General features: G+C 37.8%; 1 protein-coding gene across 1 annotated transcript; it reads left to right on the forward strand.

Moving 5' to 3' along the window:
* Positions 1-1,066: 1,066 nt before the first annotated feature.
* LOC116266468 (N6-adenosine-methyltransferase non-catalytic subunit MTB) lies at positions 1,067-18,355 on the forward strand. Its single transcript, XM_031647709.2, has 7 exons — positions 1,067-1,248; positions 1,466-4,612; positions 5,491-5,574; positions 8,146-8,250; positions 8,803-8,911; positions 17,270-17,421; positions 17,833-18,355. Exons 2-7 carry the CDS (start codon positions 1,487-1,489, stop codon positions 18,301-18,303), a joined length of 4,047 nt encoding a protein of 1,348 aa, XP_031503569.1. The 5' UTR covers positions 1,067-1,248; positions 1,466-1,486; the 3' UTR covers positions 18,304-18,355.
* Positions 18,356-18,785: the final 430 nt, after the last annotated feature.

Raw genomic sequence — 18,785 nt, forward strand, 5'->3', positions numbered from 1 at the left:
GACAAGGATTTTCTTTTACTTGTAGACTTTGTCCCTATTTTATTTAGTGACATATCATTATGGTTGTGTCATATAAATAGTTTTTTAACTCACCATTTAGAAAAGCAATGATCCGATCTAGAAACTCTAGCTTGACATGCATAAGCATAGCAGCATAATGCCCCATTCCCTCTTGACTTTTTTATTAAACACATGAAATCGTGAAGTTAAAAGAGTGAAACTAGACACACGGGTATGTCGGGGAAACCACTCTCCCACAACAATCCAAACAAAAAACGAAAAAAAATGCATAGAATAAAACCTTCATGCCCTCAAACGGATTGTTACATCCCATTAGACACAAGCCTGTTGTGGAATTTACAAAGTTCAATTCCATCTTACCATGATTGAGCATCAAGAAGCCGCCATTTTTGGGGTGAGTAGGATATTAACAACCTACCACTCAAAGAAAAACTCAAATACCATTCATTTCCCTTGTATCTGGTGTCCTATGCTGCACGGAACACCTGAAAACTGGATGGGTAGTGGACTCGTTTCTTCTAAACTGAACACCCCCACTATTAACTATTTATGAGAATAGCAACAATGAGAATCAAAACGAAGATAGGTCCTACCCTAACCAACTATTTAAGCCCCGGCAACAAGCATCGATATTTTAATACCAGTTAATCAGTTATTGAGACGCCATTTTAACATGCATCACATAGCATAGCACAGCGTGCTTCAGAAAGGAAAAGGACGTCAACCCATCTTGGCTTCATGTTGTGTTTCCGTCTCTTTGAAATTCAAAATGAGCTGCTAATTGGACCCACTTAATTAAATCCGATAAATTCAGGAGAAATTTGAATCGGGTGTAAACGTCGGGATTCGAACCGTTGACGTCCCTTGAACGAGGGGTCTCTTGAAATTTGAACAGGTTTGCATCATCCGGCCGGGAAACCGCGTTGAGTTACATGTGATATCGGTTTCGGAAGAGGTTTAAGGTAATAATTGAAACGTGAATCGCCTTTCTGTAAATAAAGGATAAAACTTAGCCGCCTCCCGCAAAAATTGGTTCTCCCACAAGAGAGACGAAAGCAAGAGAATGGAGGGGGAGCGCGAGCGACGGAAGGCGCTGTTTCAGATCCCACTCGCCACTTCCTGGATTTTCCTCCTACACCTTCCCCTCCCTCTCCCTTTACACGAAGGAACGATGAGATCCTAATTCGCGAAAATTAGGGTTCATTTCACGGTCATCTCTGTCAATAGGTTCGAGTTCCCTTTCCTTCTCTCTTTCTCTAGGGTTTTTGTTTCTTTGCTTTCGGTTATTTTCAAATACGCATTCTTCTTTCTTTGGTGAGTTTTATTTCTGTTATGTTTGATGCGTTTTGACGTTTGAGAAGTCCCTGTGCTTGCGTGTGTAGGGGGATTGTGTACTAGTTTGTATCTCCAGTCGTACTAATGGTTTGTCATGTTCTAATTTCAGTTCCATTGTGTTTTTGCGAAAATGGATGTGCCTACTCATGATGGACACTATCTGAAACGTGGGTTTACAGAGGTTTCTGAACCCAGAAAGGGAGATGCAAATAGATATGAAGAAGACGATGAATGTGAAAATTCTGAAAAGAAGAAGCTCCGATCTGGCAAGTCAAGGAAGCATAGTAATGTTGACGACTCTGAAGATTGGGAACGCGAAGCCAAGGGACGAGCTTCTATGGAGCGAAATGAGAGTAGGGGAAGATTGAATGGGTCGACTAGGGCAGATGATTTCGTAGAAGATGATTATGATGGTAGAAGAGAATTACACTCAAAGATGCTGAGGGAAAACGTAGATTTTGTGGAACAAGTTAGCCATGGAAGCAGTAGCGAGAAGAGAGAGAAGAATGACAGGAAGCTGGGCAATGGGTATTCCGATATTTTGCCAGAAACTGGAAAATGGAGCAAAGATGATGTTTCCAGTAAGAAATACGGTCGGTTGGAGGAGGAAGTTGGGGCCCGAAAGCTTGATGATGACGATGAATATTTTGATGAGAATGATCGTCAAACATCACGAAAACTGAGCGGAAAAGGTTCAGGTCAGGAAGGTTCGTGGAACAAATCAAGAGCCAAACCAGAATTTTCTGTGGGAGACCAGCCTGACAGAACTCCTGATAAGTTAATCAAAGAAGAGTCTGATGAACGATATTCAGAGAGGAAAGAGAGCAGCAGGGAGAAAGGCCAGGGAAACCGGAGCAATAAGCAGGACGCTCAAGAGCGGGAAAGGAACCCACGGAGGAAGTGGGATGAACCTGATGTGGCTAGGAAGGCTCACTTTGTAGTTGATGATGGTTATACCGACAAAGAAGATTCAAGGGGCGGGAAGGTTTCTGATAAGCATGAGTTCTCACGTGAAAGAGCTGTTGATGCAAGGATGGAACCAATTGACACCTCTCCTAGAAACCGTAGCAGATATGGAGCTTCTAGCCATGACAAAGGTGACAAAGCATGGACTCAAGCAAGTGAAAGTAAATCTGTCAGATCGAGCGGTAGGGAGGATAATAGAGTTGAGTCCGAAAGGAGCAAGACCAAAGGCAGGTGGGATTCACGTGAAGAGGACAATGACGATAACAGGATGGTCACTGGCAGCCGTGAGCACAGAGATGATACAAGGGATGATAGGACAAGAAGACCGAAAGAAAAGCTTGATTCCGCAGAGGATGTTGAGTTGGGTGCCCGCAGGCTGAGCTATAAAGTTCACGGTGAGAAACAAGAGAAATATAGGGAGCATAGGGGCTCCACTCATGGTGGGCATGATGATACAGAAAGCTGGGAGAGGTCAGTTAATACTGATGATGAAGGACATACGGACAAGGCAAGATTGAGGAATAGGAGGGACTCTACCTGGGAAGACCTTGATGGTAGAGGCAGGTCCGGTAATGCGACTAGGAGCACGAGGGCTGTAAAAAATTCAAGGAGATCCAGAAGCCCTGAAGGAAGTGGACACTATCGTCAAGACTCTGAAGAGCTTGAGAGAGGTTTCTCAGACGACAGAGCTGAATCGGATAATGAAAGAAGCATCAGTTTCAAAGGAAAGGATAGAGAAAGGGAAGAAAGCAGAGATGACAGATCCAGGGGTAGAGGCCATGGTTTTAGTAGGAATAGGGAGTGGGAGGATTCAAAAGATGCTTGGAAGAAAAGACAAAGTAGGCATGAGAAAGGTATGAAAGATGGGGATGTAGATTCTGACTATGATAAGGAACGAGAATCCAGTAGACGCGAAAGGGAGAGGATGGATGTTGATAAGATCCATGAAAGGCCTGCATACAGAAAGGACAGAGGCAGAATGGAGGGTACAAAAGGGGCATCAAGTTATGTATCCGGAAATGAAAATCCAGATACTTTTGCTGTTCGACAGAAGTCCATCGATTGTGAAAGAGAGGAATCTGGATCCAGTGTTATGGTTAGGAGAGGCGAGGCAAGAGGCCTCCCTGACTTTGTTTCAGGCCTTCCTGAGGAAGATTGGGGTTATCCGTCCAGTGATAGGACAAGGATATCTGATGCTTATACTTCAGGAGAAGACCTGCAGGAGCGATATGCTGATGATGGCTCCCCTCTGATTGATCAGAACATTGGTTTGGATACAGCAAGGGTTGACTGTGATGTAGCAAATTCTGGAAGAGGAAGGGACTTAAAGACCACTATGAGTCCTAACTATGCTTCTGTTGGCCAGACAGCTACTGGCATGCCATCTCCTTTTGGGAGCAACCAAGGATCAGTATCATATAACAGAATAGTCCAGCAAGGAGGAAAGGTTGGCAGAGCTGGTCGAGGTGGACGAGGAAGACTGCCAACAAGAGATGCACAAAGGATTGGAATTCATGGTCCGATGATGGGAAACCCGTTTGGTCCTCTTGGTTTACCCCCTGGTCCTATGCAGCCTATAGGCCCAAACATGTCACCTGCTCCAGGCCCTCCAATTGGCCCTGGTCTTTATATGCCTCCTTTTCCTGCTCATATAGTCTGGCCAGGACCTCGTGGTGTAGATATGAACATGTTGCCTGTCCCACCTGGTGTGTCTCATGTTCCACCACCTGGACCTTCGGGGCCTAGATATGCCCCTCCGATTGCAGCTGCTCCAGGTCATGCTATGTATTTTAATCAACCTGGTCCTGTCAGAGGCGTTTCATCTAATATTCCTGCTCCTGCTTTTGGTGGTTCTAATGCAATACCGCTTGGACGTGGCATGGGGAATGATAAACCACCTATGGGTTGGGTGCCTCCAAGAAGTAGTGGGCCTCCTGGTAAAGCACCATCTAGAGGTGAACAAAATGACTATTCTCAGAATTTTGTGGACACAGGTATGAGGCCACAAAATTTTATCAGGGAGCTAGAGCTTACTAATGTGGTGGAGGACTACCCAAAACTCAGGGAGCTTATTCAGAAGAAGGATGAGATTGTTCAAAAGTCTGCTTCTCCACCAATGTATTATAAATGTGATCTAAAGGAACATGCTCTTTCTCCAGAGTTCTTTGGAACAAAATTTGATGTGATCCTTGTGGACCCACCTTGGGAGGAATATGTTCATCGTGCTCCTGGCGTTGCAGACCATATGGAATACTGGACTTTTGAAGAAATACAAAATCTTAAAATTGAGGTATTAAATTAATATTATTTGTTCTTTATTGTGCTAATAATTAATGCCGTTTGAATTGCTTTCGATTTTTGGTTGCTATTGCTCTTAGTTGCTGGATGACAAACTAACCATATATATTCTCTTGTTAGCATACTCTCTTTATTCGAAATCTTTTTTGTTGTGCTATTTATTTATTTCATGACTTCTTGATAGTTTATTCTTAACCAAGTAGTAGAAAATTGTAAATGCAAGATTCATGAGCTCAATCTCTCTGCCTAAGTGCATGATTGGATGTTCAATTATGAGGAAAAAGTACACCAGATTGTCTCAAGAATATTCTTTCTTTGGTCATTTTAATTGTTGAAATTGGTTAATTATGTTCAGCTGTTTCTTTGACATTCTTAAAAAGTATGTGTGCATATCAAGTAACACACCCTTGACCCTTCTTCTAGGGCTTGGAATCAGGGTACATTACTTAATACCTATGGTTGCCCATGCATGTGCCTATAGGTACAGTTCTATGTATTCATAATTACATACATTCACTTAGACTGACTGATTGATTTTATATTGGGTTCTTTGTAAGAAGGGTGCTGCACTTGTGTCAATGCATTTGGCATGGTTTTGGGTACAGAGCATGATTTCAATAGGACAGACAACTCGCATTTTTTAATGGCGAGAATCTTTTTGGGTGTTTTCTGGCAAAGTTGTTTTGAGTTTATTGGCTACGCTAGTTGTGCACTACAATGTGTTGTCAGAAACATAATCATGGATAATGTCCAGCTGCATGCTTTTGATTTTTTAGTTAATCGGGCTCTGTTAGTTTTGCAGTGTAATTTGTTGTCAGAAATATATGTACCTGGTCTGTTTTGCTAACGTTAGTTTCATGCTTTTCTTAGGCAATTGCAGATACTCCTTCATTTATCTTCCTTTGGGTAGGCGATGGTGTGGGACTCGAGCAAGGTCGTCTTTGTTTAAAGAAGGTATGTTACTTAAAGTCTTAAACTGTTAGTCAAATGATAAGTCCTATCCTAGTGCTCATAGCTGCCATTATTATCCTGACCTAAGTGGGCACCAAATGGTGGTTAAAGTTAAGTGTCACTTGTAGTAGGTAAATAGGTAAATGCAGACCTTTGGAAAAACTAGTTTGTTTTCAAGGTAAGCAACTTCTAAACAGTGTCTGCTTTGCTGGTTCCATTGTCACATAGAACACGTATTATTCAAAAAAGAAAAAAAAACACGTATGACACCCGAGAAATAAGTCAGCGGTATAAAATGGCAATTAGACGCGTCTTTTAAAAAAAATGCCAAAAAATAGAAAACGTGAAAAAATGCGTATTAATTTATATTTCTTCATATTTTTCGTATTTTTTATTAATTTACATTTTTTATAATTTTCAGGATTTATTAAATGCTTTAAATTTTTAAAAATTTCCCGAGATTTTCCCTAGATATACAACTTTACTGTATTATACCCGAGAAATTTTGTGTCGCATACCTGTACACGATATATGTGACAATGACTGGTCCTATGTTCATGTTTCTTATTGATGGATTGATCTTTTGAGAAGGCTCGGGAAGTATATTGCTGTCCCTTTTGCTATCTATCATGTAATATTGACTTCTAAAAGGTAAGGAACTTTGTTAAGCACATGTATTACAGGCAACTTGATTCTTAATGTAAACTGTTGAATATGTGTTCTAGGAGCATGGTGGGGTACCTGATACTTTCTTCTTTTTGCTTTTTTCCCTAGTGGCTTCAGTTTGGTAACAAACACCTAGTTTTTGGCTTTATGGTTTCATGACTTAGGGCCTTGCTTTATGAACTGGCAGTGTGCAGCATAGTCATAATTGTTGAATTTGTTAGTCTTTTTAAAAATCAAGCATCTCATCAGATTTTTAATTTTTCTCTTTTTTCAAGAAAAATCCCAGAATATAAAAGAATTCCGATACATATTTAATGTGAACTGGATAAGTTCAATATACAAGTCCACTGTATAAACATAGGAATCTGAGGTGCTAGAAATCTCTGAGATTATTGTGTCTGTGCATGTGAATTCTACAGTGATAGAAATCTATGACACTATAGTGTGTGTTTCTGTACGTGCATGTAAACTTGCTTGCTTGGTTTACAAATGTGATTGTTTGCTTAAATGTGACACTTATGCAGTTCGTATAGAAATGGATGATACACTTTCATTTTTTATGTTAAGCTGTGCAAGGGCCAGATGTTGAAGATTTGGTAGAATTTTAAAGTAGAATGATATTTATATTAGTTATGGAAGTAAGTCTCAGATACCTTCTGTTTGGGTACCTTGGCATTGTTAAATTTAACCAGTTGTGTTAGCCCATGGTTGAACCCCAAGGTAGTTGATAACTTCAACCTATTTGCTAATTTGGCTTAGTTCCCTGAAAGTTGATAGAATATTTTTATGAAATATCATGGAGTCAAAACCTTTGTGTGCACTTGAACATTAGCTTTTTCATGTGTGTTTTTGGTTTTCTTTTTACACGGTTGAAGTCCTGTCTCTGTGTACATAGAGGTTACGCTTGGTCTTTTTCTTTGGTAGACACAGGTTGGTCAAATTCAGTGTCAGAATTGATTATAAATTACCAAAAGGAGGCATATATCACATTTGAATAGTTTGTCTTTCTCCGTTAACTTTTGATGGACTGCTTTTTTGGGATGATTTCATTCGTAGTTGGATTCGGAAGAAAATTCCCAAGCTGTCCAATTTATATAGTATTTATTGACCATTAATTGACTTGTTATGTCAGTCTTTCATGCTTTCATGGCAAGTCTTAAATAATTATGTTCATTAATGTGCTTACACTTTTTTAGGTGTTCATCTGGAGTCCTGTATAATGGATTCAACATTTTCCATATAGGCTTTTTTGAACTTAGGAACGATTGCAGTATATAATGAAAAAGCAAGTCCCTTAATAAAGGTGACCACCTTAATTGAAGTTTAGCATGTCTATGGACTCATCAGACATCGTGAATTGGACTAGGCATTTTAGTTTGGATTGATAAGGCCTAGTTTTAGGAAGGGTTCCCATTGCAAGCCCCTCGAAGTAACTGCCATGTCACACATATGTCCAACCGATTTCTTATTTCTAAATCTGATTATTTTGAGTGTCAATCAAATTTACATGTAATACTTCCATTTTTCAGTGTTTATTACATAGAAATGCTATTTAAACTGAACACAACTATATTGAATAAAAAAGAATTTCAATTTTGTTCAGTTATCTTTGTCCATATTCGTGCATGTTTCTTTTTTATATTTTAAATGGAAGCTACAATTTTTTTTTTAATTGTGAGTGTGTAAGTTTTTTTTTACCTGTCCAGCTATCTGTAGTTCCATGTTTCCTAGAAAATTTTGACGTTTTTTGCTTATTGTAAATTTTGTTATTTTTGTATTTGCTTTTGTTGCTTTCTCATTCTTTCTTCTGTTAGTAATTGTACTTCTAACAACTGCAACTACACTATGCTTCAAGTGAATGTTCACGAACTAAAACTAATGAACTAAGAGACCTTGAATTTTTTGTAGTGGGGATTTCGAAGGTGCGAGGATATTTGTTGGGTGAAGACTAATAAATCAAATGCTACCCCGGGATTGCGCCATGATTCTCACACATTGTTTCAGCGTTCCAAGGTTGGTAAATCAATATTATAGCTGCATGGTTCTAAAAGGTCGATGAGGTTGAGATGCTGTACTGTGAGGAAAGTTGAATTATTGGGAAGTTATTGTAGTCATGTTTTGGTCATGTTAACCATTGTCACAGTAAACACATCTTATTGGAAAAAAAACACGTATAATATGCCAAAACATAGTCAGCGTATAAAACGTGAAAAAACGCGTCTTTTTTTAAAAAATGCCAGAAGATAAAAAAACACAAAAACGACGTGTATTATATGCGTTTTTTCACGTTTTTTTCATATTTTTTATGATTTTTTATTTTTTATAATTTTCTGGATTTATTAAATGTTTTAAATTTTTTGAAAAATTACTGAGATTTTCCCGAGATATTATCGAGATATACAACTTTGCTGTATTATACCTGAGAAATTTCTTGCCGTATAATACCCGTACACGTTTTTTGTGACAATGATGTGAACTATGGTTTCTGATGTTCGTTAGCATCTGTGTATGTAGGTTTTTGATTTTTCTTGTCAAGTTTCTTGATTTGAATTGCTTCTGAAATAGGAGCACTGCCTGATGGGTATAAAGGGGACTGTTCGCCGTAGCACAGATGGGCACATTATCCATGCCAATATTGACACAGACATAATAATTGCTGAAGAACCACCATATGGTTAGTGTTTGTTCATTTTTTTATCTTCAAGAACTTTGTCTACTATTGTAGTTGCTTGCTTATTAATAATCTTAGAATTTGTTGTTCTCTTGCTTTAAGAGGATATAAATATGCTGGACTAAGCTATACAGTGACTCTGAATTTGCAATTTGGAAACTGTGCTTTAGTTCTGATTCTGGACTTATAGTTTTAGCATATGCATACGCGTATACGCAGCCAAAGATGGTAGGTTTGGCAGGTTCCCCATATGTCTCTACATGCTACAACAAACATGGGCTTTGAACCATCTGGTTGTCATTTTGATCTGGATACGTTGACCATGCAGAATCCTTATTCCACTTCCAGCTAGTGCCTGCTAAAAAGTTTGGGGATCATTTTAACCATTTCCAGATATTCCTGCTTAAAGGTCTGCTCTAGAGAAATATGATGTGCATGCTCTTGTTTGTCGATCTAGCCATATGAATATGTTTGTACAATGTGGCGTCATAGGGTTTAACTCTTGAGTGTTGACATGTCCTTGGTCAAATATCATGAATCTGATCTAGACCCAGATTCAATGTGTTCTGCATTGTGTGTTTGAATGTGATTTCTGGTACAGAGTTGGGGTATTCTTGTCATATGTTGTATTTAGTCTACAATTTATATTTAATGAGAACTAGGTCAGACCCGCCAAGGGAATATAGCGTCTGTTCAGCACCTCTTTGTTCTTCTTTCCTTGTCTCTTCATGCTTGATGAGGTGAACATGTCACTATTTCTACTATGGTGTTAAAGCAGTGTCAAAAAGGGAACTTGTTCTGTCAAAAAGAAGAAAGTTACTGATCCTCTCTTTCTTCTCTCTCATCTCCCATTTCTTTCTCTAATTTTTGCATTCTCCTTGCTCTCTCTCTCTCTCTCTCTCTCACACACACACACACACACACACAGTCTAGAAGACAGAAGGACGACCAGCTTGTCATCCTTTAGAAAGGAGGATTGATCGTGCCAATATTTAACAGAGTATTCTATTCAATGTAAAATTTTAAAAATGGATTAAAGTGACCTTTGAATGGTATTTGATTTTCAGCAAAATAATCTAAAAGTTAATATATATATATATATCATAGCCACAAATATCGTGATATTTACGAGAAAAATGAAATATTTTTTTTGACCTTTTTATGGTTAGTGATATCATGGATTCACGTATAAACTTAGATTAAATTATTTATTATCATTTCTATCATCATTAATACATTTTCTTCGTCATTTTGACTAGTTTTTTAATTCCGTATTAATAGTTTCTTATTTTTATTTTTAAATTTTAGGTTTTTGTTTCATTTTTCAAAAATTTGCTGAGATTTTCTTGGGAAGAAAATGTTTGCTGAAAGTACTTGAGAAAAACCTCGCTGTTAAAAAAAAAATTCCCAAAAACGATGTTTGTGGCTATCATAATATATATATATATATATATATATTATAAATGTATGATTCATGCATTTTTTCGTTCAGGTTTGGACAGAGAAATCCTCTAGCCTCTCATGCATGGCATTGGGCTGATTGTGATTGAACGGATTTCCGTATATACCAGACCTTAATATACCAAATTTGATGGGGATTCTCTGGGCCATTGATTTTAAGAAAAACATATGTTAGAGATTAAGCTGAAGAAATGGACTAGTTGTATTTTCAAGAGACCAAAATACCCCTCGGAGAAGGCAAGGGATTTCATTATGGAGGCTCATTTGTTTTTTCCATTGAGGGGTATTTGAGTCTTTTAAAAGTACAATTATATTTTCATTTTTTTAGCTTAATCTCCACCATTGGATCTCCTTAAAATAAGCAGCGTAGACACTTTCCATCAAATCTGACATACGAAGGTCTGGTATCTACCTGTTCAGCTTTTCAGAGATATATATATATATATATGTCATAGTTACACATAACATTTTGGAGTTTTAAATGGCGAGTTTTTTTTGGGTGTAATACGGCGGACTTGAAAAAAACAGGAAATGTATAGTAAATTTAAAAAAAATAAAATAAAAATCTAAAAAATTAGGGAAAGTGAAATAAGTAAAAATCTAATATGACAATACGTGTAATGATGTTGCATATGTCACATGGGTACGGGTACGGGTACAGACCATTTTTAAAAAACTCGAGTACGAGGGTACGGCCGTACACACATATATGTCAAAAAATTTCAAACATAATTACATATTCGCACATATATATATCAAAAAGTACAAACAGAATAACATATTATCATATTCATAAATCATAAACCAATAGAAACAGGGATCATTCCAAATAGATGAATCCTCTCATGAAATGATATATCACAGCAATAATTAGGGAAGACGCAGATTTGAAAAATCTGCAATAGGAGACTCAAACATGTCTCATTGCCGAACACATTTATCAAGCCATATGTTTAGCTTGCAAGATGTCTTGGAGGTTGGAACACAAAACGGCCCCTGGTATAGACACTATAATCAATTTGACTATTGTATTACCGAGCGGAGCAGCTGATGCACAATCTCATTCTTCTACTACAGATTAGAGCTTATCAGCTATAACATGGAAAGCAATAGGATTATAGGACAGTAAATAGTATTGAAATATAACGTGATTAAAAGAAATCTAGGCTGCCTTAGACAGTCTGCATCTACTTGGGCATAAAAGCAGAGAGAACCATCGATACAACAAGCAACAATTTTACGAATGCAAAGAAAAGGAAAAAGAAGAAATGGGACAGAGAGAACCATCGGTCGAGAACACTAGCAAATAGAACAGGGGTGGCCGTCGTCGTCGTCGTCGGTTGTCGCCGGCGGCGAAGGCAGGGGTGGAGCCGATAAAAATGAAAAGAAAAATGAAAAAAGTGAAAAAAATACCGTGACAGTCGTTCTTGCCGTCGCCTCCTACCGTCTGCGTTTGCCGCTGCCGTTCCGCCCCTGCGTTCGCCGCCCCTGCCTTCATTGCCGCTGCCTTCGTCGCCGGACGTCGGTCGGTGAGAGGTAGGGAGAAACCGAAACCCTTAACTTTCGTTTTAAGTTTTAAGAGTTTCGAACTTTCTTTTTTTTTAACGTTAAAATGGTTTCGTTAAAATTAAAAACGGACATTTTTTAACTCGGTCAAATTTGACCGTGTCCAAAAAAGGACGGATACGGCCTCCGGTGCGTTGACCGTACCCAGTACGGTGAACGCCGCACCTAGGCGTACCCAAGCCCGTACCTATACCCATACCGGTGTCGTACCGGTACCGGACGGGTACTTCACCTTCACAGGCGTACCTGTGTATCACCGTGTATCATAGGATGTTACATATATGTATATTATATGATTATAATTATATATATAACATAAACACAATAACCTTCCATTAGTAACAGCTGCACCACTCCACACCCAGTGTGCACCTGATTTCTGGTGTAGCAGAAAATTTACAGCGTTATCAGCACCCATGTGATTAACCTAGTAATCATGGTTTTTTAATGGACACGCTTCAATATGATGTGTGCAGTCCATCTAGAGCTCCTTAACCCACACAAACATGTAACCCATCAGCATAAGAACGTGAGAAATTAAAAGCTAGAACGAGGAGCGAGAGACACTGAGAGAACCACTGGTTGTGTGAAAACTGGAAACCCAGCAGAGGAAAAGAATGGACATAAATTGAAAGAGATGGGAGGAGAACAGACATAAAGAGAGATGGGGAAGAGAGAGATGGCTAAGAAGAGATTTAAACTTTGGGTAAGTAAGAGAAAGAAAATGCGTAATGAAATCTGTTGCCTACCTCAATGGACTGAATGAGCAGCAGTTGTTTTGTCCAACTCCCATGGCATAACCTGTCTTTTTCAAAAGCCCTAGAACTCCCAGCTCCTTCCTCTGAACTCGATTCATGTTGACCATTATTTAACGTCTTTTCACTTTGAAGCCATTATAATTTTCAAATATTACAAGCCACCGAACCCCAAGAAAATGAATGCATAAAAAAAAGACACGAGAAAATGGGTTTTAAAAGTATTTTTTCCCCGTTGTCTCATTTAAAAAAAACATGAATTTTCCCTTTTTTGGCAAATGAATTTTTCATGTTTTTTTCTCATTTTTTTTCAAAAATAACGTGTTTTCTGTGAACACACACACACTGCACCTGCATCCAAGTTTCCCACATTGCAACCTGCACCCCACACCCCTGTGAGGCAAGAATCAGTGATTGTTAACGTTTGGAACAATCTACACCAAATGTCTTGCACCAGAAATTCAACTCATGAAAGGTTAGTCTTGAGATATTACTTTTTCATGGGCAGAAATCTAGTACATGAGAGTTGTACGAATAGAAGGTTGATACTAAATTAAGCATGGAAGCATAGTATAGGTCTATTGGTATAGGTGTATGGCTGCTACTATGACAGAGCGTGGATCGGACATTTGTTAACTGAAAACACATATTCTATCTCTACGTCATTCTTGATGTGTCTGTGACAACAAAAGTGCTATAAGCATATATTTTAATTGCATCCATCATAGTCGTACATAATGCATCTAGATAGATCAACAGTTAGACGTGAAATTGTAGACAAAGAAACCGTGGTTTACTTTGTTCATGCTAAAAATCAAATGGTTGACCTTTTCCATGAGAAGGATTGGTAAAAAATTGATGTTGGTTTTCAAAAAGCAATGCTTGACACAACTTGAGAATGGGTGTTAAGATGTCCTGGATGAGGCATAATGAATTTGAGTGAAACCCAAATCTGGCATATTGTACGTTGTATATCATGTATATGTCTTTCACATGTGTAAGTTTAAGTAGTAAAAGGAATCCTACTTATGGTCACAAAAGTTGATGATATTTTCAAGACGATGCTTGCTAATATCACCCAAAAAAAGGGAAATTTCTTGAAATATATGGAAAAGATTGCTGGTTTCAATTTCACTGAAATATTGTTATGATATTTCCCCAAGACTAATTTTTTAATATACTTTTATTTTTTAAAATATTTTAATAATGATTTTGAATTTGTAACAATGTTTTTGTGAGAGTGTTAGAACAAACTCATAAATAATATTTTCTGTTACTTTTATCTGTTTCTTATTTTCTTTATTCCAGAGAAAACGAATCTACTAATTAATACCCAAGATAAGTCTTGCTGATAAGAATGTGAGGACTATTTTTTACTATAATAATATAATTCTACTTGTCATGATGATGATGGTTTTTCTTTTTTTTGGAAGGTCATACATATAGCAATCTATCTACACTCAATAGATTCACCTCATGGCTTTTTGGTGGCAAACAGTGTGTCTCCCTGTTTTTGGTATCCCATTTATCTTGTTGGCACACAAATCAAGTCTGCATGTAATCTTTATCTTTGATCAATAGCCAATCTTCTATCTATGGATACATCTCATGGCTTTTCTGACCTCCCTGTTTTCGGTATTCTACTTTGTCTTGTGGCACTCAAGTCAAGTCCCTGTGATCATTTAAGGTGCTGGAGTTCAAGGAGGCTGTAGTTTCTATCACACATATTACTGCCACCGACTGACTAGTTGAGTTGGTGAATTTCCATATGCAGTGCCATCCAAGTTACCTTTTTGAGTAGTTATTGGCTATAAGAACGATCTAGGATCTAATACAATAAAAAGATGGAGATCCTTTCTCAGCTGTTAATTCATGAGAGGTGGCCGACCATGAATTGGTTCTCAGGTCATCATGGATTATAGTGCCAATAAATAGCGTCATAAGCTAGGTTCAGCTGTATTTCTATAGGCCATGTTTTTGTTTCAAGTCTGGTTTATGAAATAATCAAATTGTTCCAAAACTTGCTTTATTGTATTGAAGTTTGAATTTCCAAAAAACTTGGTTTTATAGCACAATTCAAGGAGCCTCAAGGTGTTTCCATCTGATAAATTAGGTTCCTTTGGTTTGCAAGCATCAAGAAGCTCTGACCAATACAATCATGTTGTTATCCAAATTGCTTTCTACTGTTGATCATCGTTTTGTCCCTTTGGACAATAATTTTTAGTGGTTGTCTCCCATATACAAGTCCTACCACCGTCTAGTTATCTGTGCTTTTGACAATTTTTTTCAGTCAGAATTCCAGTATCTATTTGGTAAGACAATTGTGTTCTGATTAACAATGGGGATATGAGTGCTGTATAGACATAACTAGATTAGGATTGCCAGAAAAAGGAAGGTGCTTGGTTCACCATTGTTGACATCCTTGAAATCGTTTTCACCACCAGCTCACTGGTAAATGCCTCTTTCCTTCAGGAATCCAATATATTTAGTAAATATTGCTTAATTTACACCTGAAGAGGTCTAAAATGTGTCTTGATAGACTAGAAGTTCATATCTGAAGTTGTCGATTGCGAGGCCTGACATTGTAGCTGATGACCACGGTATCAGAAACTATCATGCACATTTGAATGGTTGAACATTTCCAGGTTTTTATTTATGTCATCAACAACTGAATTTAGATGCATTGTCCATTGGGATGCAAATGTCATCCATAAGATTGAACGAGACTTATGCTGTTGAAAACTTAAATGTCTTAGCACAGTGTAGGAGGTGTGTCTGGGCAGGACTAGGCGACATTACATGCATTAAGTGGTTGACAAAAAAGTGAACAAATAAAATGCAATATTAACTAGTAAAATTGAAACATCAGTCAATGAATAACCTGTGATTATCAACTAATAAGAGCATGACAGTAAAATGCACTATAAAAATAACAGAATAACATGACATAAACTTAATTAATAGTTTTAAAGGACAAATTTAATAAGATGAACAATTAAATATAGAGGTTACATGGAAGCTGTGCTGTTAAGAATGCACATTGGACCATAGGCTTGACTGGTTTCTTAGACTGACTGTTGTTAGGTGACCTGCCATTTGAAAACACCTAGGAGATCATCTAGGCTTGCGTTGGCATTCAATAGCCTTGAGCCTTGGCTTGCAACAATGTAGGCTTTTTTCAAATTTTCTCTACTTGTGCTGAATCTGAAGTAGTTCTTTCTTTTTACTTTTGCTGGTCTTGTGCAAATTTCCTTTTCCTCATTTATTTTATGTTGAATGGGGTTTGCATTAGAAGTATATTTATATGTGTGTCTCTGTGTGTGTGTGTGTGTATCTATAATTATAGTTATAATCATACTTCATATATTATGATATTTTGAATATCTCTATGTTCTTTTAGGTTTTTAATTGATTTGTTTTTGTGACATTGATTTCTGCAGTACTTTTTCTTGTTTATTAGAATTATAATAGAAGACAGTTTTATGGCAAAGAATGTTAGCATAGAGCCTGTGAATTTCATGAGGATTTACATTCCTTTATAAAATGGAATAGATGGTAATTGTAGGCCGTAGTCTAAGTAACACAGACACGGCTGGCAGGTTGCAGTTACCAGTGTCGACACACTGACATGTCAACACAGGTATGGCGACAAGGCTGGACATGGCAGTTTTGATTTTTTGCTGGTTTTTATGTGTAACTTTGCATATTTTTTGTGGAATTTTGGAATTTTGCATACTTTTTGTGATGGTTTTCACATATACATATATGTATATATATTATATACCTTGTTGTATCCCTCTGTCTATGATTTTTAAAATGGTCATGTCCATACTGGTATGCCTATAACTGTACCCATACCAGTATCTGTGTGACTTAGGCCGTAGTTTATCCTTTTAGGTTTCACAAATTAGAATTAGAGATTTCATGGTTGTATCTACGAAATTAGAAAATTTCACATGCTCTAAAACATTGCAAAGAAGTGATGTTGCAAGCTTGCTCTCTTTGTGCTATATAGCGTTTATTATTAACCATTGAATACTAAATTTGCTTTTTCAAGCATTTGGTTATTTATTATCATGTTAATGGAATGCCTAATGCGAGTATTATTGTGCATTTCAATTGTTTTGTTATAATTTGTGAATAATAGGTTTTCAGTTGAAATGCTTCTCTGTTAAGTTTTAGAAATTAATCTCACATTTTATTGGTTTTTTTGGTACTGGTTAATTCTCCTAATTCCACCTACGCTGTAGTCCTAACTCACAGCCTCAGCTGCCGTACCTCTTTTAACATGCCTTAGGATTAGTCCTAGCACATGCCACTGCCAGGGAGACTGAATCCCGCCCTCTTCCTATGATCCACCTCTATGGGGAACCTTTAGCCATTTGCAAGCAATAATTTAGCAGAAAGCTAATGAGCTAATATTGCACTCCCATATTACAAAGCTAGGCAAGAAATCAGATTGAGATTAATTGAGACCTGTGGGCACAGCTAAGGCAGCTCAAACCTGCATGAGCTCAAAATACTCAACATGGTTGCTTGCTTTTGGCTATTACATGTAACAACATTTTCCTCTTTCCAGGTTCAACAGCAAAACCAGAAGACCTTTATCGAATAATTGAGCATTTTGCACTTGGTCGTAGAAGAATCGAGCTTTTTGGGGAGGACCATAATATACGTGCAGGCTGGCTGACGGTTGGAAAAGGTCTAACTTCATCAAATTTCAATTCGGAGGTATTGCTTCTATGTGATAATCGATTCATGTGCTTGGTACTTCAAAGGGAATATGGTTTACCTTAAGCACAAATAATTTGTGCCCAACAAGCAATGAAACAAATAAACATACATAAATGCGTAGATACATACCTGAGAGAGAGGGAGAGCATTTGTCAAAGTCTAGCGATGTAGACAAGTTCGTCATGATCCATTGGCTAAGAGACTTGACCAACGTTCTGTTAAAAAGATGGTGATTTTTGAGGATAGAATACCTTTTTTGAATGGTTTGGTTTTAACAATTGACTTTCAAGCCTCTTTGGAAAAAAAATAATATGCATCATTTTTTATCAGACCAAGAGTACAAAAAGTAGTTGGCATCAGTAAAAGTCCATGTGTGAAGAAACAGATCACCTGTTCCACATCTTGCAGGGGTATATCAGGAACTTTGCTGACAAAGATGGAAAAGTTTGGCAAGGAGGTGGTGGTCGCAACCCTCCACCAGATGCACCCCATCTTGTAGCTACAACTCCAGAGATAGAAAACCTCCGGCCAAAATCTCCACCACAAAAAAATCAGCAGCAGCAGACGTCATTCATTTCTCAGGCCGCATCAAGCTCTTCCAACAAAAGAGCGACAGGCAATTCACCGGGACAGCAGAACCAGATTGGTCCCACGCTAACGCCATCTCCACCAGGTATTGGCCTGAACCAGGAGGTGTCCAGCTTGAATGTTCAGGGTGGGATTCCATGGGGTTCACCTCTGGGTATAAAGAGCATAGAGACCGGGAATATGATGGCAGATGATAAATTTTTTGAAAATTATGGGACAAATGTATCGTGTGGACAGGGTAGTGGGGAGCCTGTCGATTTTGATTCTCAGAGAACACTAAATATGATGTGATTTTTTCGTTCATATTCTGGCATGGTTGCCAAAAAAATATCCATTTCTCATAGTTTCTTTGGTGATTTTTTATTGAATAGTTTTTGAGAACTTGGTGGGTTTCTTCTGCCAGTTTGCCGTGAATTTCTTCTCGCGAGAAGTAAGACCCAGCGCCAATTTAGGGTTCATGAAAGAGCATTCGTGATGATCGGAAACGTCTTTAGGATCTCTTTTGCTGTTTCAAAATCAGTCCTGAAACACGAGTATTTCAGGATAGGTGCCTTTCTTTGGTTTAATCACATAAACATACTCAAATTTTGAGAATTTTTTTTCACTGCTTTTCCTTAATAGAAGAAGTAAATTCAAAGGGTAATCAAAATGTGATCAGATTTTTATTTTTCTTTATTTTTTGTGAAAAATATTTCTTGGAAGATTTGATTATTTGAGCTACTCAAAGCCGATTGAGGCGCTTCTGCCATTCCCGCCGTTGAAACATTTTAAGA

This window comes from Nymphaea colorata, chromosome 12 (genome assembly GCF_008831285.2).
Source record: "Nymphaea colorata isolate Beijing-Zhang1983 chromosome 12, ASM883128v2, whole genome shotgun sequence".
Classification (NCBI taxonomy): Eukaryota; Viridiplantae; Streptophyta; class Magnoliopsida; order Nymphaeales; family Nymphaeaceae; genus Nymphaea; species Nymphaea colorata.